Source organism: Talpa occidentalis, unplaced genomic scaffold (assembly GCF_014898055.3).
Source record: "Talpa occidentalis isolate TD23 unplaced genomic scaffold, MPIMG_talOcc4v2.1 talOcc4.9, whole genome shotgun sequence".
Lineage (NCBI taxonomy): Eukaryota > Metazoa > Chordata > Mammalia > Eulipotyphla > Talpidae > Talpa > Talpa occidentalis.
The window spans coordinates 5,524,271-5,547,705 of record NW_023605305.1 but is presented as its reverse complement, the minus strand read 5'-3'; the positions used below and the strand labels follow the sequence as shown (position 1 = coordinate 5,547,705).

The window sequence follows — 23,435 nt, the reverse complement described above, 5'->3', positions numbered from 1 at the left end:
AACCCCTTGCGCCACCCGGGAGGCTCCTCAACTCCCATTATTTTAGTCCAGAAATAACCCAGATTTGTAGAAATGTTCACTGTCTCATCTCACGGGAATACATGTTGGATCCGTGTCACCCAAATTCCCTCGGGCCCTTCCTTCCCCTGTGGTAGGGGTTGCTAGGTCACCTTAAGCCCCTGCGCCCCTTTGGGCTGTGGTAGCAATGCTGTAAGTTGTCCATGGTCACAGGGCAGCACTAGAGACGGTGGACCGCCTGACCGAATCCCTGGACTTCACTGACTACGCCTCCCGGATCATTCACCCCATTGTGAGGACACTGGACCAGAGCCCAGAGCTGCGGATCACAGCCATGGACACGTTGTCTTCACTCGTCTTTCAGCTGGGGAAGAAGGTGAGGCCGTGTGCTAAGCAAGTGTGTGCTTCCCTGCTTCTGGGAAGACTTTGGGACTTACCCATCAGTCTGCTGGTCTTATCCACTGTCGGAGAATTAGGCATTTCTTGCTTTTTCCCTTCATTTATTCAGTAAATACTTTATGAGCCATCTATGGGGGTTGAGTGATATGGGACTAATATAATGAGCAGAATGGCGTCCTTGTTCTCACAGAGCTCCCGTCCAGTCTGATAAGAGTGGTGGGTGGGAGCAGAGAGAGATGCTTCACGGGGACAGGAAACACCTCTCTGATGAGTGGGTCTTTGGGCAAAGATTCGAATCAGATTAGGATCCAAGCCCAGAGAGTTGCATGCGCAGTATGGTGCTAGGAGTTGAGGTTGTGGTCACCACGGCAGAGGCTCAAAGCAGTGTTTTTAGTAAATTGGTAATCATTTGTTTGAAAAAAGAGCTTTGGATGCAGACGGAAGGGGTAGCAGGAACGCAGTGTGACTGCAGGGGGCTGTGCTTGAAGCTGAGGTCATAGAGATGAGGTGAGACTGGGGCGGGGTAGAGATGAGGTGCTGCAGGCCAGTGGGTCTCCAGATGTGATCCCTAGATAAGCAGTGTCTGCATCGCTGGGGACTTGTGAGACATGCGGTCTCAGACCTCACCCCAGACCTTCTGAACCAGAAACTCCTCCAGTGGACCCTAAGGCCCACTAAAACTTGCTCATCGTTGTTGTGGATGATGAGAGTATGTTGGCTTTTGAGCACAGGAATAATATGATCTGACTTAGCATTTGTATATGACCACTCCCCATGCTGCGTGGAAAATAGACTGGGCCAGGCATGGAAGCAGAGAGGCTGTGAGCAGGTGGGTGTAGTGACCCACATAGAAGGTGACGAGCATGAGGATTATAGTGGAGGGGCAGGGTCTTTCCGAATACTGCAGAGCTAGCCCAGCCCCAAAGAAATAGCTGGATCTCAGTGATGGTGCGTTCCCCACTCCCCACCACTACGTGACAGGTTCTGACCGCTTCCTCGTTACAGTACCAGATTTTCATTCCCATGGTGAACAAAGTCCTGGTGCGACACCGAATCAACCACCAGCGCTACGACGTCCTCATCTGCAGAATCGTCAAGGTGAGCTCTACTTCTTGTCACAGTCCCCACTTTTCAAATTGGTGTTTTTGTCAGCTTGGCTATGGGAGTAGGTCTAGCTTTTTAGCTCTGAACTAAAGCTTGGCAAACTTCTCTACAGAGAGTAAATTTTTTGCTTTGCCAGCTATGTGGTTGCGGTGTGTCTCCCCTGCTCAGCCAGTGTAGCCTGGAAGCAGCCACTTGCCGGATTTATCACTATATGAATGGGCCTGGCTGTCTTCCAGAGAAGTGTTTTTTATGGACACTCACGTATGATTCTGTAATAATTTTAACATGTTGCAAAGTATTAGTCTTTCTGATTGGCTTTTTCCAAGCATTTAAAAATGAAAACCATTCTTAGATCTCGGCTGTACAAAAATAGACAGTGGCTGTTTGCTCGAAATACTTCCTCACTTTCGTCGTCGCTCAGTTATTTCATCTGCCAGTTGCACGCACGTACTGCTAAGTCAGGGCGTGTCAGTGATTGAGAGTAACCAGCAAAGACTGGTCCACAGTGGGGAACACAGCCCACCCATGATTCATTTTGGCCATGCTTTTGACTTGTCAAAATCCTGGCTCTTCCAGAAGGTGTGAATACCTTGAAGTTTAAGGATATTTTCTAAACTAGGAGCACCTTGTGGAATTGCAGGTTTTTTCCTATAAATCTCTGATTTCAGGGCTACACCCTTGCTGATGAAGAGGAAGACCCTTTGATTTACCAGCATCGGATGCTGAGGAGTGGCCAAGGGGACGCTTTGGCTAGTGGACCAGTAGAAACGGGACCCATGAAGAAACTGCACGTCAGCACCATCAACCTCCAAAAGGCAGGTCCATTGCTTCCTGGGAAGCTTGGAGGGGAGGGCCCTGCCTCTCTCCTTTGCTCAAAACTTTGGTTCTTGATACTTTTAGTTTAAAACAACCACTTGGGATGGTTTTTTTTGAAACCTAGATACCGTGAACTTAGGTCATTTTGTTTTCTCTAGTGTCTGAATACATTTTATTAATAGAGGGAGAGTAGAGAACAAGTGTCTGTCCTTCTGAGAGCTTCGACAGTAGAACTCTGTGGTCCCAATAACATTCTCATTTTTACATGAACAGAACAAATTGAGTAAGCCTCTGAAACTGATGCAGGCTCTCCGAAGCAGTGCTTCTCAAACTTTAGGCTCGTTGTGCTTACCAGCCAATTGTTAAGATGCTTTTTCTGGTGAGGCAGTCCAGGCTCAGGCCTGACATTGTGCATTTCTAACAAGTTCCCCAGTAATGCCAGTGCTGCCAGTCCACAGACCCCACTTTGAGTGTCAGGGTTTCAGATCCTTGCAGGTTAGTACTCAGTCCTCTGTGCTGATCAAGTCATGATTCCCACCCACCGATCCACTTGAAGACAGGCAGTTTTGAAGCATCACTAATGAATCTGAGTGGAATGGTTATAGTTACTTCCCTGACTTGTAAGTAAATTCACCAGATGCTTGTTTCCCACACCCGCATTAGTCTTAGGTGTGTCTGGTGACTGTGAGGCAGCGCACTTCCTGTGTTAACTGCTGACCCCCGGCACCTGCCCTTCCTGTGTCCCCTCCGATAGGGCTAAAGAGTTGGGCGGGACTGGGTCCCAGCACATTTGTTGTCTTCTTTTGATCACGCCCATAAAGATTTGAGCACAGACCTGTGTGGCTGCGTGTGCATTCAGTCACGGCTTCAGAACAGCAGGCTTGTCACTAACAGCTACGTCATTCTTTACCACACGTACAGCTGGAAGTGACCACTGCCAAGAAACATTAATGATTTCACTTGGGAGTGGTAAAATAGGCCTGGGTCTGGGGAGAAGCTGCTTTTCCTCTGTGTATTTTCTAACTTCCAGCCTGAGACTTCAGAAGGAAGTAAGAAATCATCAATCACGTGGAATTCCCAGGCAGTTACTGAGGTCACCCCTGTGACACCTCACACTCAAGGGAAGGGCTGGGCCAGGAGGCCAGAGGCACATTTCCTCCCAGATGTTCTCAGCCCGGCAGGTTCAGAATGTCCTTCCAACCAGGCAGCTGTTCACCCTGTTCAGAGCCTCGTTCTCTCTATTTTAGGAAATTCCCAATAGTCTAGTTGCTTCCAGGAAGTTTTGCTTTCTACTCAGAACTCAGAAAAATAAACTTTGCCAAAGAGAAAAAGGAGTCTCTAGGCTATCTTACCTCAGAGAACAGATCGAGTTTAAAACCCTTAGCAAAATCCTCCACAGTTGAATCTCAGATTCTTTCATCGAAAAGTAATTATGTTTCTACATATTCAGATGATGATAATTAGGGGTTGGTGTATTTATCAGTTTTAGCCTTTTATTTTAGCTTTCAAAACAAAATTTGCCACTTCAGTCACCTTTCTGTTGGTTATGCTAATAGAGAGTACGGTACGGAAAAAGTTAAAAAAAAAAAAAGCACACTTGTGTAAAGCTCTAGGGTATCTCCAGGCTTTCAGCCACTCACTCCAGTGTGCTATGGTAATGTGCGTGGGCCCCTCTTCAGAGTGAGCAAGTTGACATTCTGTCAGCACACACCAGGTCATAGCCGAGGCAGTCAGCGGGATGGGTGATGAAGACACTGGCTGCTCTTTAGACAGTCACTGCAGAACCCAGAGAATTGAGAGCTGGTTATGTTTCAAATAAATGAGAAGCGGGGAGGACCATGGTGCGGGGGGCGGGGGGGGGGGAATGGACTTAGCCTGTTTAATAGATTGTGCCCTTGTGCTTTAAGCTAAGATTTTTGGAAGAACTTTTTGCCGCCACTGCCACTTACCAAATGGTAACGACGAGAAGGAAAGCAGTGACAACATACGCATCTGTTGAAGGCTTCCCATGTCTCAGGACTGCAGTGACACTGCAGATTGAGCCACTGGGACTTCACAGTAACTATGAGTTAGGTGCTGTCACTACCGTCCCTGTTTCGTAGACGTGGACATTGAGGCACTGAAAGGTGAAGTAACTTGTCCAACATCAACTAGGTCACGTGACTCCAAAGACCAGTCTCTCTGATGCTGTGCCGAATGGCCTCTGCCTTCCCCAAGCTCAGCCTCGTGTCAGTAGAGGGGAAGAGTCCAACTTTTAAGTGGCCTGTGACACATTGCATCTCTCAGAGACCCTCTCTAAGGGGGAAGCCAGACCTCCGTGGATAGAAAAGGACTTGGTGTTCCCATTTCCTTCAGCAGAGTAAGGTGTCACCGCAAGTCGTTGGTGTTCAGTGTCACTCCTACTTCTAGTTCAGGGTTCTCCTTCGCCATGACAATCCTTCACGTAATTTTTCAGTTTGTTTCTTATAATATCTCTACTTACGATTTTGACACAAAATAATAGTGTACATAAAGCCACTCGCTGGTAACTCATCAAAAGCCACAGCAGATCTCCAATTTACCCCGGGAGGTGATAGATTAAGTCACTGTGGCTGTTGCTGTCACACATTGGGGTGGGGGGGGGTGTCTGGTGTCTCCCTCCCTGGACCTCTTCACTTGAGATCTTGTGCTCTAGCTTATTGTAATCTCCCCACTTTAAGAGGATCAATGTGTCTGTTCTAGAAAAATCTTTAAAACAATCTTCTTAAGTTAGGGATTTAGTAGTGAGGGCTAGGCCAATCCCAAGAGAAGTCATTTTGATGATAATAGCAACCATTGGTTTCCTGTGTATTCTAATTAGGCCTGGTAGATGCATTTTCCTTAGATAAGGAAGACTGAGGCTCAGAGGCAGCATACCAGCAGCCTGCCCAGAGAGCTGAGGGTGAGGGGACCCCCCACACAGCGCTAGTCTGCACCATCACTGTTAAACCCCCCTTGCGCCTGTTAACTTAATCCTTAACACCCATCCTGTGAGATGGGAACTGTTTACAGTCTTTTCAGGTTGATACTGAAATCTCAATTCCTTTTATAGAGAAGGAAACTGAGACATAGTTAAATAACTACTTGCCCAAGGTCAGTGGGGAACAAATTACATTCACTGGGATCTGCATTCAAACTGACAAGCTCCACAGAACTGCCTATTAGCCTCACACTACCCTGCCCATCTCCAGAGCCTGAATCTCCATCCACCTCCCCAAACTGCCCCTGGTAGTAACTCTTGATTCCTGGAGGGCTGTTTTCTGGGAAGTTAAAGGGGAGAAACTAGAAAGTGGAAATGGCGTCTGTTAGCCCTTTGACCTCACTCCACCGCGTGCAGTATCCTGTGGGTTCACTGTCACCTGATGGGACAGGGTTCCTGATGGTGCGACCTGAGCGTTTTCCCTCGCCCTGTGAGACTCTGCAGTGAGATGAGCTGATGTCCTAACACCGCTACTGTCCAGTCCTTCAAACACTGAAGGAGGCCTTTGGGCCTTGTTTACACTCTGACGATCCTGTCCATTCTGGTCTGTAGCACTCTCTGCTTTGCTGAGAGTCCAGCACAATGAATCAAAAAACAGGCCTTTTCTGTGTTGAGGTATATTTTAGAGGTTGCTGCTTTTGCTTTATGACTTAGTTAAATATGATTCTTTTGTATTTGTGCTCTGGGGGAATTTTATCATGAGAAGTGTAATTTATGAATCAAAGAAGTAGAATAATCATTAAATCATAAATTAGATGAGGACTCTTTATATTTGGTCCTTGAGGCTGATGATTTGCCATTGTCGCCTATGGGATTGCAGGCCTGGGGAGCAGCCAGAAGGGTTTCCAAAGATGACTGGCTGGAGTGGCTGAGGCGGCTGAGCCTGGAGCTGCTGAAGGACTCCTCATCACCCTCCCTGCGCTCATGCTGGGCCCTGGCACAGGCCTACAACCCGATGGCCAGGTATGGTGTCCTGCACGCCCTTGTCCCGGTGCAGACTGGGATGAGGAGGCTCAGCACGTGGAAAATATATAAACATTAGTGTCCATTAACAATAGCAGTAAAAGCCTAGTATTTTTAATTTGGCTGACTTGTAGGGAGAAAAATATCTCAACAGCCACTTGAAGATTGTTGTTTTCTGGATGTGTGGATGCCGGCTTCTGTTGGAAATCCTCTTTCCATTCATCCCCTCCCCTGAACAGATTATGTAAGAACTGCCGAGCACTGTTCTCGTGGGGATGTTCCTTTTTTTGCTCCCCTTTCTTCCCCCACCCACACACAATTCCCCGTGTATACGGTGTCTGTACCCGAGCTGTGAAATATAATACTCACTAGCCATATTCTAAGTTAGCTAGAATTAAGTAAAATTTAAAACCCAGTTTCTCAGTCACATCATAATTCAAGTGCTCAGTGACAAGAAAGACAGACCATTTCCAGCAAGTTCTGTCGGACAGCACTGTGTAACCAACGTCAGCGGTGCCAGGAGTAGAAGTGACTTTGGGGCACGAGGCAGAGGCTTGAAAGGCAGTCCCAACCTCTTTCTCATTCTGCTCTGCCTTCAGGGATCTCTTCAACGCCGCATTCGTGTCCTGCTGGTCTGAGCTGAATGAAGACCAGCAGGATGAGCTCATCAGGAGCATCGAGTTGGCACTCACCTCCCAGGACATCGCCGAAGTCACACAAACCCTCCTAAACTTGGCTGAATTCATGGAACACAGTGACAAGGTGAGACTTCTCCCCACGGTCCAGATGGAGCCTGACAGGGAACCAGCTGGTGGGAGGGGAGAGGCACCCATGCAGCCAGCTCTTGTCTGTGCCCCGTCTGCCATTCTCTTGTGTCACGGGCTCTGCTCTCCCCTAGGGCCCCCTGCCGTTGCGAGACGACAACGGCATCGTTCTGCTGGGCGAGAGGGCTGCCAAGTGCCGAGCATATGCCAAGGCACTACACTACAAAGAGCTGGAGTTCCAGAAAGGCCCCACCCCTGCCATCCTCGAGTCTCTCATCAGGTAGGCTATAAGCCCTTTTTAATTGCTACTTTCATCTAAAGCAATCTCTCTCCTACCACTGCCTATGCCGGTCACGGAGTCACTTGGAGACTTCTCTGTGGAATCCGCCATCCGGTCTGGAAACGCCTTCAAAGGCCATGTCGTTGCAGATGGCGCGCCCGTGTTTTGACTGTAACGGCCGTTTCTGTTAACCCTGAGCACCTGGGCTCCTGTTGTTTTCCAGCCTGGGCTTGCTGGTCTCGGTGAGATCAGCCTAGAAGCACTTCTGTGACCACAGCCACCTTGGACAGATAGATTCCGTGCCTGGGGTAGAAGTGCGCTGCGGGCACGTGTTTCTGTGCTCTGCTTGGGTGTCCCACCTCTGGAATCCTGAAGATAAAAGCCTGAGGTTCCGTGCTCTTTACCTGATTTGCTAGGGTTCTCTCCTCTCATAAGATGGTGTTGAGTTGTCTGCCTGTGGAAAAAGTAGGTTGTTAATACATTTTCTGCCGTTCCGGAATTACACCAGTAGCAGACGTGTTAACTCCAGTTCCTAGAGAACTGTTCCCTTCCCCTATTGATTATCAAGGATGTAAACTCTGGGATCTAATTATCTTCTTGTAAATGCTTACATGGTTGATTTCACTGCAGATAGTTTGGGGGGCATCGCCCAGCTGCTGCGTCCCCCATGGTGGCTGAGCTATCTGATATGTGTGGTGCCTCCTTCGCTTAAGAAGATGGCCACGTGGCCCGGTCCTCGGCTCGCTCTGCTTTCGAGTAGATGCTTAAAAGTCTTCCTTTTCACATTTTGGACATTGAGGGAGTGTTGATTGCTAAAATAACACATAGGAATGGCTCCAAACATGCCCGCATCTGGGTGGGCCTCACTTCCGCAGCGGGCACAGCAGTGTGGAAGCTGCCTTCTCCCCTGCCCCAGCTTTACTGTGGTCTCGCTTGACCACTGATACAAAGCTGGTAACTGAGTCTGGTAAGTTCTCCAAGTAGCTCATTCTATCCATTCATTTCCTTGCTAACCTTTACCAGACACTGCTCTGAAACCTCCCGCATCCCACCCCAGATTCCCCCCATTTTTTGAGACTCTCAGAGAATTGCTAATGTTTATGCACATTTGTAGTAGAAAGATTTAGTCAGAGGCCTGGAAACGTGTTCAAGGAGGTCGTGCAGCCTTGTGTGCCAGTATAATTGAAAATAAGTTCTCAGAATTCCCAGCACATGGGCCTTGGTTTTAAAACAAAACACAGCTCAGTTCCCAGGTAAGGTCAGTGCTTCCCAGAGCCTGTGGTCTGTCCCGCCAGGCTCAGCTCAGCGGGCAGGCCGCTGCCCTTCGCTTGGCCCCATGGGTTTTCCCACTCCCTTCTTGCCTGTTCCCATTTGCAGTTTCATTGCTGATTTTATAGAATTGTTTTTCCTAACTACCACTGTGGGGTTCTGCTGTCCTCTTCACTGAAGAAAGTTTTTAGAAATAGCCTTAGGCAAAGGTACTGTCAGGAAGTTGCTCTCCACTCCGTCCCAGCCCTCTGGGGGGCACTGGGGACACACCTCCCTGGTTCATCTCCTGAAGCCTGCCCATCCCCACCTCCAGCTGGGTTTAATCTTCCTACTCTTATTTTTCTTCACCCTTTGCCCTCTTTGTAAACATTTTATATATTTTTATAAAGATTTATTTATTTATGCATACAAGAACTGGGGTACAGGCCAGAAGTGTGGGGGATGAGAGCATTCACCAGAGACAGAGTGGGGAGTAGAACAGGTGGATCTACTGAAATACACTGCTGAGGGGAGCGGGGAGACAGGAGAGGTCTGCTGCGCCATGTGGGTCAGCTCCCCTGGCCGGGGATCGAACTCCTGCTGCAGAGGCTGCAGACAGCTTCATAGTGCTGTGCTTAACCACTTGCACCATCAGGGAGGCCCCCATTTTATTTTATTTTTTTTCATTAAACTTTTAAATTTTCTTATATCATTGTTCATTTCTGCACAGTATTTGATTTCTCCCCTCAGGTGTAGTCCCCGTAAATCTCCACCACCACATCACCCGTGAACCGTCGTCACAGTCCCTTGTGCTCTTCTCTCCCCTGTTTTGAGCCCTCTCCCTCCCTCTCCCCTGCTGGACGCCTCAGATCTTAGGATGTTTGTGCCTTTGACCTTCATCTCCCCATGTTCCCTTGTTCCCTGGCAACCACCTTCTTTGTTTCTATGAAATCGGCTTTTTCATTTTTCAGGTTGTACGTACCAGTGTGCCGCATGTACTTGTCTCTCTAGCTGGCTTATTCCGCTTAGCATTACACCCTCCGGGGGCATCTGTGTTGTCATGAATGGCAGGATTTCCCTTTATGCTTGCATGATGCTCCGCTGTGAGCATCCATCTTCTTTATTCATTCATCTGTCTAGGACTGAGTTGCTGCGTATCTTATCAGGCCACAGTGTACATAGGGGACGTGTATTTCCAAGTTAGTGTTTTTGTCTCCTTCCCATAAATACCAGCGGTGGGGGTGCTGGATCACATGGGAGTTCTGGTTCTCATGTTTTGAGAAGCCGTCACCTGCTTTCCACGTGGCTGAGTCCACCTACATTCCCACCCCAGGGCCCTAGGGCTCCGTTGTCTCCGCATCCTCCCAACATGTTATGTCTTGTCTGTTTGATGGGAGCCATTCTAACAGGTGTGAGTTAGCACTTCACCGCGGCTTTAGTGTTTTCCCTGCTGATTAGTGGTGTTGAGCCTCTTTTTCAGTACCTGTTGGCCCTTTGCCTGTCTCCTTTGGGAAAATATTCAAGTCCTTTGCCTGTTCTTTGATTGGATTATTTGTAATTTTGCTGTTAGTTGTAGGAGTTCTTTATATATCTGGGGTATTAACCCTGTATGAGGCGTTACAGTTTGCAAGGCATTACAGTTTCCTCCTGTTCTGTCGCTTGCACTTCCAGTTTGTTGTGCGCTGCTCAGCAGCTTTCTAGCTTGAGGTGGTCGCACTTATTTATTGCAGCTTCTGCTGCCCAGAGCCTGTTGTTTCAGTTGTGGGCATTGACGAGAGAGAATGTAACTAGCTGCCCACGAACAGGCATCCTGTGTTCTCCCTCCCCATCACCTCCACGACCCCCGGCTCTTTCCTGGCAGTATCATGTAGCATCTCAGATCCCTCGCCTGCCTCGGGAAGCTTCAGTTTAAATGCCTTCCTGTGGGAAGCCCTGCTCTCCTGTACTTCTCTGCTCCCTTTATTTCTTTGAAAATGCCAAGATTCTTGTTTATAGGGTTATATAGGTTTCCACAAGCAGAAACCACAAGCAAGTACCATAGGCATTGCTAGGGATGAGGGCTTCTCTGACATGGGCTAGTTCAAGGGAATAGTCAGGGGGAAACTGATTCCTACAGGCCAGAGTCACATCTGCCCGGCAGGGCTGCTTTCCCTCCCGTGTGTTCGTCTGCCCTGGTAGGAAGCAGGGGTGCTTGCTGCCAGTCTTTTGGAGCCCAGTGGTGGCCCCAGCCCTGGTCTGTGGGAGCTGGGTGGGTGGTGGCTCTGGCCTCTTTGGTGGCTGCTGTACTCTTTGTCCCTTGCTTTTTTCTTTTCTGGCCTCCTAATCCTCCCTTGGCATCCCTGGGGACGCGGCAACCCAGAGTGTCTTTGTCACTGCTCACCCCCTGACTCTTTTACTCCAAACTGTTACCGTGCTCCAGTAGTAATAACAATTTTTTAAAACGACAGTTTTAAAAGTTTATTGTAGAAGGGAAAAGAAGCTGAACATTTAAAACAATGTACTGTTTCCTTTTTACAAAGCAGGATGCTTATATACAGCATGAATTATTAACTATAGGACCAGCTACCTTCATTTTTCAGCAATTTTTGTTTGTATAAGATAAAAGAGGGAAAAGCTCTTTGAGTCCTTTTCTTACAAAGTGGCTTTACTGATGGCACATGTTTGAGGCGGTTCTACACGAGCGCCCTGAGGGATTCTTGCCACCTCCTCCCTTTGGAGCTCCCGGAGCCACTAGTCCCTTCCTGCCTTTCAGTGCTCTGCCCCGACCAAGGCCCAGGGGCTAACTGCCAGGCCCGGTGCCCAGGTTCCTCCACCTAAGCCCTACCTGGGTCACTCAGCTCTAGCCAAAAAATGTTTGTCTTTAAAAAAAAGAGAAGTGTAGCGCGAATTTCATTGAGTTTAAAAAGAAAGGCTCCCTCCTCTACCTCCCTGTTCCATTCCTTGCTCTGACACCAGGGCCTTGCCTTAAGAATCAAAGTCGTAGACTTCTTGTAGAAAGAGGTTTATTTTCTACTATCATGTGACACAAGCTTTAGAGAAAATAAAGTGATTGCATTATTTTTCCTTCCCGGGAAACTCCCATGGAGAAGACAGCACTGCTGTGTCAGGGGCCATGGGCCAGAGCGCGCTGCTCAGACCACCCCCACCCCACCCTACCCCCACCCCGAGAAGTATGTGTCAGGACCCGCTGCATTGAAGTACTCATATTCACTGTCACATCCTGGGTACCCGCTGCTTTGTGCTCCTCAGAGCCTGCCTTTCCTTCTCCACCTTCGCCCAGCCTCCGTTCTTTTCCATTTCCCCCATCCTGTTCCACAGCAAGCCTCCTTCAGGGCTGGAAGTCTTCCGGGCGGATTTTCATCTCCACCCGCTTGAGGGAGTAGCTAGACCCGTGCCAGCCATACCAGGTGATGCCATCCAGGTGCCTGGTGTGCTCTCCGAGGTGATAGTGAACTCCGTTGAGGTTGGAGTCCGTGCAGCAGTTGTACCAGTACCCACCTAGCACAGACAGAGATCAAAGTCAGTCAGCCGAGGTGTGCTCCCCATCGACAGCCAACAGGCTGACTTCAGGCGCTGCCGAATAGAGTTGTTTATTCAACAGTAACGAAGCGGTTAGAGCCAGTATCTAAAAGGACCACCAAAGCCAGGCTCCCAGCTGTGCAGGAATAAACTCACTCTTTCTTCTCAAGTGGGACTGTGGGCTTTTGTACCTGAACTCCCCCTGTCACCCCCAAAGCTCACCTTTGCGGAGCTGTGCACACTTGTCTAAGCAGTTGTCATTGTCCTTGTCCTTGGTGCTGAAGGCCGTGTTGTTATGATAGATGAGGGCGTCGTTCCCCACGTTGCCGCTGTAGTTCCCCAGGAAGAGGCGATAACTGTTCAGTTCATTGCCCAGGACAAAGTGGCTGTACTCAGCGTAGCGCACGTCGCCCTCCCAGTCCTGTCAGGGAGGAGGCAGGCCTTGGACACAGTGCGTGGGGCTCCACGTCAGCCCCTCCTGCACCCTCTTCAGCCACAACTGTGTATCTTTACTCTGGGAAGTGGTGCAGCCTCGTTACTTGTTCACCTCCCTAGACCTTACCTTATTCATCCTACCCTGAGAGGCTCCGAGATTAGACTTCTCGCCTGGATCGTCATGTGGCCTTGATTAGGGTCTCTTTCTGGGCCCTCCCCATACCTGCCTACACAGTGTCTGTGTTTCTGCTGTATCCCATCATGAGAGCAACTTGACAACAGTGTTTTTGTTTCATGGCCTTTGCCAACCTGTATCAATAAATTTTGCACGTAGGGGAACTCATGGCCCAGGCCAGAGCGGGGACCACAGAGTCTCCCTCAGCTGACTGTTAAGACTACCCATCTCTGGCGCGAGCTCAGTCTCTTCCTGAATCCTGTACTTGCAGCTTTGTTAAAAAAAAAAAAAAAAAAGGAAAAAACTATTCTACCTCACCTGTGCTGCCATCTTCAGGAAAACCACCACAGCAAACAAGCCTAGAGTGAATTAGAATCGGAACCCCACCCCACCCCCGCCCCCGTGTGTCATGTGTGACAGCCCCGTCCGGCCTCGGGACCCAGGCCTGCCAGGCTCACCTCCAGCTCCACGCGCAGCCGGGTCGGCCGTCGGGAGAGCCGGTGGATGTTGTCATTCCCCAGCCAGAAGTCCCCGCGGGTGCTGCCAAAGCCCTGCTTGTACTGCCGCCAGTCCCGGTAGAAGGAGACGAGGCCGCTCTTTCGTCTCTGAATGATCGTCCAGCCGCCTCCCGACGTCTCCATGTCACAGAACACCTGGGGAGCGGCGCTCTGGTCAGGACGGCAGAGGCGGGCACCAAAACGTGGATGGGCTCCCCACCTGCCCCTGTCCCCACAGAGCACTTCCAGGCACCCATTCACGCTAGCAACGCATCTACCCCAGTGTGAGTGACCTGGGCAGGGTGGTGCTTTGCTGAGGAGGAATTGTCAGAATTGAAGATAGAGGCGAGCTCGTGAGTTTAGAGGGGAGAAAATCCAGGTGTCCCTGGTGAACCCCCTACATCTTCTCTTTTTCTTCTTCCCCAAAGACCTGCACCCGGACAGGACAGGTGGTCTCGGCACGTTCGTGGCGGTTATGGGACGGTCTGATCTGTTACGGGGTTGGGGCTTGCTTGATAATGATCTGAAGGGGCAAAACAGCCTGGGTGCCCTCCCACCCCCCATCAAGCATCAGGTAACTCTCCAGCGCGGCGTGTTTGCTTCTCTGACTTGCGCGTCCCTTTCTTTAGTCTGTGACCAGCCCTGGGGGGCGTGGGGCAGGTGCGGAACACGGGCTGTCGCAACCTCACCTCCATCTCAGGGCTGCCCAGGAAGTCGTCCGGAGGAAGCTTGTACACGCCGGAGATGCGGTAGTTCTTCTGGTAGAGGGAAGAGCAGTCGTACATGGCGTCTGCAAAAGGAGCAGACCACAGGGCTGAGCACCCAAGCCAGGGCGCCATGACAAGTGGGCATTCCTCTCAGCTGAAAGTCTAAAGACAGACTTCGGTTCTGCCACAAAACTTGCCTGAGTGTTAATTATAGGCAGTGTCTGGATATGGCAGAGCCGGGCTTTTGGGGACCGAGAAGGGGTGGATTTTGACTTCCCTGGAGGTGGGGCTGGGGACACCCTTCACCTGGATAGCATCAACCCAACCAGCAAGAATGTGCCTCTGGTTCTCTGCTCTCGGCCGTGGGTTCTAGAAACCCATGTGTGAGGGCCAAGTAACGTGTTCAGTAGTCACAGAGTCTCTGCCCCGGGGGCTGGTTCTATTGTTTCTTGGTTTTTCAGAGGCAGTGAGCACTGCCTCCTAGAACTGCGTTACGAACTTACTCTAACACTGCTAGATTCTCAAAAGAAAGTGCAGACACCCGGAGGAACCCCTGGGCCCTCCCCTGGCCACATGATCACAGCAGAGAGAGCTACGCAGGCTGGTCTTCACTGGCAAAGGCTTCCTGGCTGCCCTGGGGCCGCTGCTGTGTGCCAGGTCTTGTCTCTACTGTGAGTGTGGAGAGCCTTGCTGAAGGGCAGCTTTCCTCCTAGGCGTCAGCGGGGTCTCTTGCTGGCCGGGAGACACCCTTCCTGCCCTGTGTTGGCCTCTCTTCTTTCTGGCAACCACCGCACTGGGCCTTGGAGAACGTGCCGAGGGCAGGTGGGGCACGTTTCTGGAGGGCTCAGGGGAAAGGGGAAGGGGAGTCGCTGGCCTTCAACAGCCCTCAGAGTTGTTCATTTTCCTGCTGCCTGCGCCAACTCATGCTTCTTCCCCCAAGGGCTCCCTAGAGTCTGCAGGTGGCCCAGCACCTGATGGCACACAGGAAAGCAGGGAGCAGGGTTCTGGGCAAGCAGAGTAAGAGGCGGGAAATCTACGCCTGGGCCCCCCAAGACACTGCCTGCTGGGTGGTGAGAAAGTCCTGTTTGGAGGAGCGGCCCGTGGCCTATCAGACCCCATCTGGCCTGGTGTAATTTCACAGATTAAATCGCAACCCATTCTTCTGGAAAATAGCCTGAGGAGGCCTTTCTGCTCCCAAACCAGGGGTCAGGAAGTGCATGCCTAGAACGAGATTTAGACATGTTGGTTTCGATAGCAGCGGTTTTTTTTTTTTGGTTTTTTTTTTTTTTTAAAATAGAGGCATTTTTTTTTTAATTTATTTATTTGTTTGTTTGTTTGTTTTGTTTATACAAGCACTGGGTACAGTCAGAAGCGCGGGAGGGTGAGAGAATTCACCAGAGCCAGAGCGGGGAGCAGAGCAGGCAGAAAGACCGAAGTGCACTGCTGAGGGGAGCAGCGGGCGGCAGGAGAGGTCTGCGCGCCATGTGGGACCCTCCTCCAGTGGCCGGGGAGCAGCCGGGGATCGAACCGGCACCGCAGAGGCCGCAGGCAGCTTCGCAACCCAGCGCTCAACCGCTGCGCCACCGGGGAGGCCCGATAGCAGCATTTTTTAAGCTTGATTTCATGTGAAAACTTTTTCTTCGTTTGTGCAAGGGTGACTGGTGACTGGGCTCTGTGTTCTTGTTGCCTTGGCTTACTGTGTGGCCAGAAGGTATTTATATCAGCAAGAAAGGACAGACCTATGAGATGTGCTCCTTACAACTTCTAATTTTCCGATGATTCAGAAAACCAGATTTCTCTCTAAACAATAAATTGTTCTTGGCCCATCTGAGGAAAGTTATTTCACAAAAGATAGATAGATACATCTTACCTTGGGCCTACTAACAATCAAAATTTCAGCATTGCATTTTCTTATTTCCTGTGTAATCTGGGGATAATTTCATGTGTTGTCTTGGGGAAAAATAGAAATACCAGAATTGAGGGACCTGTCTTTTCCTGAATCAAAGAATTCTTCAAATGACTCTGAGCAGTGTCTCTGTCAATTCTGAGACAGTGGAAGACTTAGGTTTGCAGAGAGAGGACCCCCAGTTCCATCCGTGCCCATCTCACTGAGCCCCGAGGTGTAAGAGGACAGTTGTTGGCAAAACTTGACTTCCAAAGCAAGTTTGGGTTTTGGCTCATTCCTGCTTCCTTTCAGCCCCAGGTAAGCAAGGACACCTGCCAGGAAGACAGGGCCTGGTCAGTGTGCTGACCACGAAGGTGCTAGGTTAGTTGACAGAACATTAGGAATCTAAAGAAATACTACCTGAGCCTCTACTAAGGAGGAAGACAGCCAGGGCCTTGTCCTCTAGAAAGTAAGTACATCCCATGAGCGCTCCTGGCAGTGGTCTGATGACCGGGTTACTTAGGAGCCATGCTACCCACGGAGGCCCTAGCACGGACCGCGCCCCTTACCTGCTGACGTCTGCGTGACAGTCTGCGCCGCCTGCAGCTGCATGATGTCGATCTGGTTGTTCATCTGGGAGAACTTGCTCTCGGCATCTGAGAGTCGAGACTCCATGCGCTTGTTGCTGCTCTCCAGCTCCATCACCTGCATGACCACGCTGACCCAGTCCTGCTCCTGCTTCTGGCGCAGCTCGCTCAGCAGACTGCTGAGGTTGGCAGTTTGGGCCTTGAGCTCCTTCACCTCCTCACAGCAGGCAACCGCTTTGAGTTTTGCTGGTGTCTTCTGCTTCGGGGGCTTCTGTGGCCAGACTGGGTGGCTGACAAAGACTGCAATGAAAACGCAGAGCCAGCCGACAGCTGAGAGACACCTTTTCAGCATCTTCTGTGGGCCTGGGTGAAGGATGGTCTCCCTTTGGGGGAATTGGTTCGCAAAGCCGAGGTTCGCAGAGCTGCAGCCAGTTACAGCCTTGCACTCACTCGTGATGGGCTCACTGCTTTGCTGTTTTCTTTCTTTCCTTGCTCCTTCTAGTGCAGCTTAATTGGGGACCCTACAGCTTTCCTTCCCCAGCCGGAATGCTCTCCAAACTCTTAAATATTGTCTCCTGCCTGCACCTCCACCCCAGCCATGGCTGTGCATGGTGCTTGAGCCCCTCCCAGCTCATCTGGGAGGGCCAGGTGCCTGTTGGGTGAAGTCAGCGTGAACTGAGGCCAGAGGAGGGGAGGAGGGAGACAGTGGCGAGTCTTTCTTTCCGAGTCTTTCTTTCCTTGCCTGCTGTCTCTGGGCTGAGACAAGAGGGCTGTGAATTTGTGTTTCCAGTTTGCCTATTAGATTATGCCCCTGCCAGCTCCTGGCTCAGCTCTATCAGCAGACAGGGCAGGGTCAGAAGAATTTCCACATTCCGGTCTAAGGGTTATATAACCATGGGGTGAGTGTAAGGTGGGCAGAGCGTTGGGAATAAGACTCTCCACTCACGCAGGGGGGGCCTGTTAGCATAATCCCTGCTCTTTCTGCAAGGATCTGCTCTATTTAACCTCCTGCTGGATGTGCTTTTAACGAGGCTGATTTTTTCCTTTCTGTGATCATCATTCATTGTTTTACAAAGCCCTCATTTAATCAAAATCTAACGTCATCTCACGTTTGAAAATTTCCAGCTTTGAAAAGCTCTAGAAATAGGATAGAGTATCTTTCTGAGGAAGCACACACAAAAAAAAAGACTCTGAAGTTTGTAGCTGCAGGATTTCCTCAGTCTTTGTTTTACATACCTGCTTCAATCGAGAGTGGGCCATCCTTAGCTTCTCCCAGTTGACATTTGGTAAGGAGGTGTCAGAGATGACAGCGTGGATGAAAACTCAGTAGTGTGGACGTGGCTCTGGGGTGGTCACCCACACTTCCATCAGTTTGAGACAGAAGACAGAACAGGAGGCCCACCCTTGGCCCGTGGTTCAAAACTTGGAAAAGACACTAAAGTGAAGAAAAGAAATGGCATCACCTAACAAACCCCATCTAAACTCTCATTTCCCGCTTCCTTTGCAGCCTGGTTTGCAAATTTGAAGTTATTCTCTGTGTATGGTAACTACCCCTGAAAATCAGGATATTGTCACTTTCCATGTATTATATTTGAAGGCCATACCTCCTTTGAAAACAAATGTAAAAACCTGGGATTTCAGCCAACGTCCCTACAGTAGACTTCACTAAAAATCTATGCAAAGGTCCCTCTGTCCTGAAGCAGTCAGTCTGTCCCTCTGCCCATAAGCATTAGGTCTGCTTTGGAGCACATTGTTGCTGCCTCCCATTATGGAGTCCTCGAAGCAGCTCTTGTTCTATTGATATGGGTCTGGGTCCATCACACACAAGCCTGATTCCTGACCATCCTCCTTCTCTAGCCCTCCGCTCCACGATCCCCCCAGATCCCTTTCCAGACACAGCTTCTAGCTTCTCAGGAACTAATTTCTGTTCAGGCAGCTAAAGTTACCAAACAATTCTTTTTTCTCTAAATCAAAAACCAGTAATGGATTTGGTGGGTCAGGGTTTGTATTTTCACCCCCCTTGTCTCTATTGCTAGGAAGGTGAGGATGTTGCTGGCACCTGTGGCAACTGTGAGTCTGCTCAAGAGATTCTGTTTAGGCCCCTGCTTTCTTTTTGCAAATATCTAGCCCAGCTGGGTTCTACAGTCTTAGTACCGTGGAGTTCATGTCACTAACACAAACTTGGCCCCAATCGCCAGCATCTGCCAGGGTCTGCTAACGTTCAAGGGGATCTTCAAGATGACCTCCTGGGCATCAAAGGAGCTTAATCCAGATGTCCCGCAGTGCACCCCGTGCAGTCACACGTGGCTTGCCTGGACCCTACTGTCCTGGTGCGCCTGTAGCAGTGTGGTGGAGAAAGCACATTGCAACAGTGGCGCTTGTGGAGTCCCAGCCAGCTTTTCATTTGCTTTCCCCAGTAGCTTCCGCTGCCCAAACTAGAAAATGTTCTGAGTAGACATTCATATCAGGCCAGAGAATGAATCAGTCATTCATCTTAGCAACCCATGTAGCAGTCCTCTCTGGGAAAGATAGGAGGGGATTTGCAAGTGTGGATCAGATGCATCTAGTTTCCCGCATGAGTGCCTACTCTCTGACATTTATTTCTAACATAAGGCATAAATTGGAGACAAAGTCTTTTCTAATTTGAAGATTTTTGTAAATCGCCTAAGCTGTCCAAATGTCAACCAAATCCCCATTTCTTTTTTTTTTTTTTTTTTTTTTTTAGAAAAATAGCTAATTAAGAGTAATAATTACCATGCCAGAAGATTATCTGCTCTCCAAAACATCCACACCCCTGGGATGTCCTAGATTCTGATTTTCTTAAAGAAGGAAAAGCAAGCCCTTGTTTTGAGTACAGCTAAGCCAGAAAGCCAAGAAGAATGTGGATGACTAGAGCAAGACTGTTAATCCCTCTCTGTCTGCGAGTGAACAGAGTGGCCATAAAAATGGGAGTTACTGCAAAATTAGGACACCTTACAGTTTATGGAATGTCGTTATATGGAAAATATCCCCTTTAGAGAGGAGACACCACTTCTTCTAATGCCTTCTTGCCCTGTTCACTATTAAAGCCTCGCTTTCAAAAATGATGAAGGAGAGAAACAGCTCCCCTCGGTCCTAGACTCGCAGCATGTTGAGTGGGCAGCTCAGAAGAACCTGCCTTGTTTTTAGTTTAATTGTGTACTTCATGGGAATAGTTTACCTTTTATGAAGACTTTTAATGGCTTACTACATATAGCCATTTACTCTCTGACTCATATCTGTCAGCTCTATTTCTATCTCAACTGAAAGTTCCCATCCATCACGGAAGGTACTTCCGCCTCTTCCCTAAGCTCTAATTCGCCAATTCTACCATAGCTTTCGAATCCGCTGCGTCCTAGACCTATTAGAAATCATTTCTCTCAGGACTCCTCTTAGAGTCTGTATTGAATTATTGCACGCAGAAAAAACGTCTGTCTCTGGTTTCTCTCAGGCCTCTCCAGCAAACATCTGTTCTCTTAGCCAGTGTGCAAGTGGCAGAACACATTGACTGTGCTGGCCCAGCCTCAGGGGCCTTGCAGTCTAGATGGGGAGACAGCTACACCCCAGGAGCGTGACAGGCTAGATGCAGGACATGGAGGAGGCGTGCCCATACCAGACAAGGTTTTGGAAGGCCTTCCAGGGGAAGTGATACCCAGGTTTTAAAGAAAAAGGAAGTAGCCAGGAGAGGGAGAGGCCATTGTGAGCAAAGGTGCAGCCAGTGAGACCTGACATACTAAGAGGAAGTCAGTAGTCGAGTGTGGCTTTAGAGTCAAGAAAGATCTTTGCGGGTTAAAGCTGGAGAGCTGAAGGGTGCCAGCCCTGGGCCCTAGCAGTTCAGGTGAGGGGATGATTGTTCCTCTGGAGACGAAGGAGCTGTGGAAGGACTCCAAGATGCTTTGGCCTCTTGTGCTTTATTTTCCAGCATTTCACCAGAAATTTTGATAGTGACCAATAAAATTTTTGACTGAAAGTAGATAGTTTAGAACAATGGCATTTCTTAAAATTGTAACACACTCATATTAAATGTCCTGAAGGGGTTACCTGGCTTGAGGACTAAGGAGGCTGTAGCTATTTAGGTCCAGAATCAGACAAGTCTGAGTTTTTATCCCTCCCCTATACTTGATAGTTGTAGGACCCTGTACAAACTGCTTAACTCCTCTGAATTTAGTAGTCTATGAAATTGAAATAAAAATCCTAACTATTTTACCTGCAGGATCTTTGTGAGAATTAAGCTAACCTAGACAGAGGATTAAGAATAACTAAAGCATTTTTTTTTTTTTAAGATTTATTCATGCATACCAAAATGGGGTACAGTCAGATGTGTGGGAGGCTGAGAGGATTCCCCAGAGACAGAGCATCTGTTCTCTTAGCCAGTGTGCAAGTGGCAGAACACAGAACAGGCAGACTGACTGAAATACACTGCTGAGGGGAGCAGTGGGCGATACAGGAGAGGTCTGCTGCGCCATGTGGGTGTCTCCCCGGCCAGCCGGGATCGAACCTGCACTGCAGAGGCTGTGGGACAGCTTCACAGCATGGCGCTCAACCACCTGCGCCACCAGGGGAGGCCCACTAATGCATTTTTAAATGAGAAAAATAAATTTGAAAGAATTACACTACTAGATAATCAAGATTTAGCAGAAAACTATAATAATTAAGGCAGTGTTAGTGTTAGCACAAGGATAGACACATGGATAAATGGAACGGAAATAAATGTCCAGAAACTGGCCCACACATTCAAACGCTTGATCTATGACAAGGTGATACCACGGGACTGCCAGGAAAGGATCTCTTTTCGTTAAGTTCTGTTGAGTCAGATAGCCTTGTGGGCAGAAAGGCTCTTGGCCTAAGCTTACCTCACACCACACACAAAATCTCAAGCCCAAGAGATTTGAATTCTAAATGTGAAAGGTAAAACAATAAACCTTCTAGAAGATAACATTCAGCATTTGGAATAAGCAGAGATTTTTTTTTTAAAAGATTTATTTATTTTATTTATACAAGCACTGGGTACAGTCAGGTGTGGCAGGGTGAGAGAATTCACCAGAGACAGAGCGGGGAACAGAACAGGCAGGCTGACGAAGCACACTGCTAAGGGGAGCAGTGGGCGCGGCAGGAGAGGTCTGTCGCGCCATGTGGGACCCTCGCCGGTGACCGGGGATCGAACCGGTGCTGCAGAGATTGCGGGCAGCTTCGCAGCCCAGCGCTCAACCTCTGCACCACCGGGGGAGGCCCAAGCAAAAATTTCTTAAGATGCAAAAAATATTAACTGTAAAGGAAAACATTAATAAATGCTGGTAGAGTAGTTGTTTCTGTTCATTAGGAGACGCTGTGAAGCAAGTGAAAAGACAAGAAGATATTTCCAAGACAGAACCTCTGTGTGTATACATACCCAGACTAGAGAAGGCCAGTCAAACCAAAAAAAAAAAAAAAAGAGTGCAATTAAGAGATTGGCAGGCGATGAGAACAAACATTTATTTCACAAAAGAGGATATCCAGATGGCCATTAAGCACAAGAAAAGCTGCTCAAGCTCATTAGTCGTTACAGAAATTCAAATTAAAACCATAAGATGCTACTTATAACACACCAACCAGAAGACTGTCGTGGAAAACACTAAAATACTGATTGTCTGCGAGGATGGGGGAGCAGAGGGATGGCCATGCTCTCCCAGTGAAGTGTGTGTTGGTGAAAGTGCTTGAGAGAGCGTTTTGCCAGCATCTTCTAAAGCTGAACATGCCTGCCACCCAGCAGCTCTACTTCTAGGCGTAACCGCAACGGAAAGAGGCCACCTACGGGAATGTCCCTGGGAGCCCAGTTCATAGTAGCTAAAAACTGAAACAGGCAGAATGCCCATCAGTACTGAGGAAGATGCATTGTGGGACATCGCAAGTGAAATGCTAGTCACAGTAGGAAGGAGACATTGGCGCGGCCTGTGCCTACCTGGGTGTATCTCACAGGCGAGCTCAACACCTGGCGAAACTAGCCGGTGGTGGCAGGAGTCAGGTGGTTGTTACTGTGGGATGATGAAGGAGAGCCAGCCTTGGGGGAGGCTCGGGAGCCTCTGGGGTACTGGCTGTGTGCTGTTCTGTGTCTTGGTCTACCTGGTAGTTACAAGGGATCGCCACTTTGTGGTCGTTTATCAAGCTGTACTCTGGGGGTACTTCACTCTATCTGTGTTATACATCAATTAAGAAGTTTGCTTAAGAATAGGTAGTGCACATAAAACATTTCGACCCGTGTTGGTGCCTAGACCATGTCCAGCGAAGAGTAAGTAATTGGATTTAGGTGATACCCCTGCATCAGAACCACCTCCCCTGCCACCCGGATCCAGGTCAGGGCCCTGAGCTCTGTTTCCTGCATGGAAACCTCATTTCAGTTTGCAGTTTGTATACCTGACTGGCTGATGCGTGAGCTTGGTGAAAGAAAGGTTCTGTCTCGTCGGCCACCATCGCTTCAGCATCTGGCACTTGCTCCAGAGCCTGAGAGCAAAGACATGGAACTTGTCAAGTGAAAGAGTTAATTCCCAGAAGAGTTTCTCTCCCCCAAAATAAACCCGAAGGGAAGGGGACTTCTCCTAAAGCTGGCCCTAACCATCACAGAGAGAAGTTGTGGCAGTTCAGCAGTAAATGTCACCCACCACCTGTCCAGCCCATCCTCGGGAAGGCCTGGCAGTGCGAGGGTGCACGGGGTTGCTGGCCATCCAACTCTGTCCACACTCGGGAGCCTCGAGTGGCAGCTACAGTGCAATCTCAGTGACTAAGTGAAAGTGTGTGTCTTAGAACTGATGAAGTGAGTAGGTGCTGGGTTCTGCCCCGTGGGTCCCACCAACACATCTGTCCCAGCAATGATGCCATGGAGACCCGTGATCTCTCCTGATCCTTTGGACCTCTCATCAGCTAGGGTCTTGGGGATCCAGTTTTAGTGTGTCGCGGTCAGCTTGCCTTGCCAGGCAGGGTTTTTCCTTTCCCTGTCTCCACAGTGGGTCTCAGTAGCTCTACAATGTGGCCTGGCTCCTTCCTGGAGA

General features: G+C 49.3%; 2 protein-coding genes across 2 annotated transcripts in view; one reads left to right on the top strand and one right to left on the bottom strand.

Annotated features, from left to right (window-relative positions):
• Positions 1-23,435, top strand: part of MTOR (mechanistic target of rapamycin kinase) — a 111,839-nt gene that overhangs the window by 36,754 nt on the left and 51,650 nt on the right. The window contains exons 23-28 of the mRNA XM_037499205.2: positions 232-394; positions 1,423-1,515; positions 2,190-2,336; positions 6,156-6,298; positions 6,898-7,060; positions 7,197-7,342. Coding sequence (XP_037355102.1) covers positions 232-394; positions 1,423-1,515; positions 2,190-2,336; positions 6,156-6,298; positions 6,898-7,060; positions 7,197-7,342 — 855 coding nt within the window. The remainder of the gene's footprint in view (positions 1-231; positions 395-1,422; positions 1,516-2,189; positions 2,337-6,155; positions 6,299-6,897; positions 7,061-7,196; positions 7,343-23,435) is intronic.
• On the bottom strand, positions 11,728-16,961 carry ANGPTL7 (angiopoietin like 7). Its single transcript, XM_037499207.2, has 5 exons — positions 16,378-16,961; positions 13,906-14,006; positions 13,178-13,372; positions 12,332-12,530; positions 11,728-12,088 (listed from the first exon to the last, which is right to left on the bottom strand). Exons 1-5 carry the CDS (start codon positions 16,745-16,747, stop codon positions 11,919-11,921), a joined length of 1,035 nt encoding a protein of 344 aa, XP_037355104.1. The 5' UTR covers positions 16,748-16,961; the 3' UTR covers positions 11,728-11,918.

Bases quoted from the DNA above. Each gene is read 5' to 3' on its own strand.
- ANGPTL7 (XM_037499207.2), bottom strand. From the start codon at position 16,747: ATGCTGAAAAGGTGTCTCTCAGCTGTCGGCTGGCTCTGCGTTTTCATT. The intron at 12,531-13,177 runs GTGAGCCTGGCA...CCTCCCTGACAG, and splicing joins GGCTGCGCGTGGAGCTGGAG to GACTGGGAGGGCGACGTGCG. The intron at 12,089-12,331 runs GTGAGCTTTGGG...TGTCTGTGCTAG, and splicing joins GTGTGCACAGCTCCGCAAAG to GTGGGTACTGGTACAACTGC.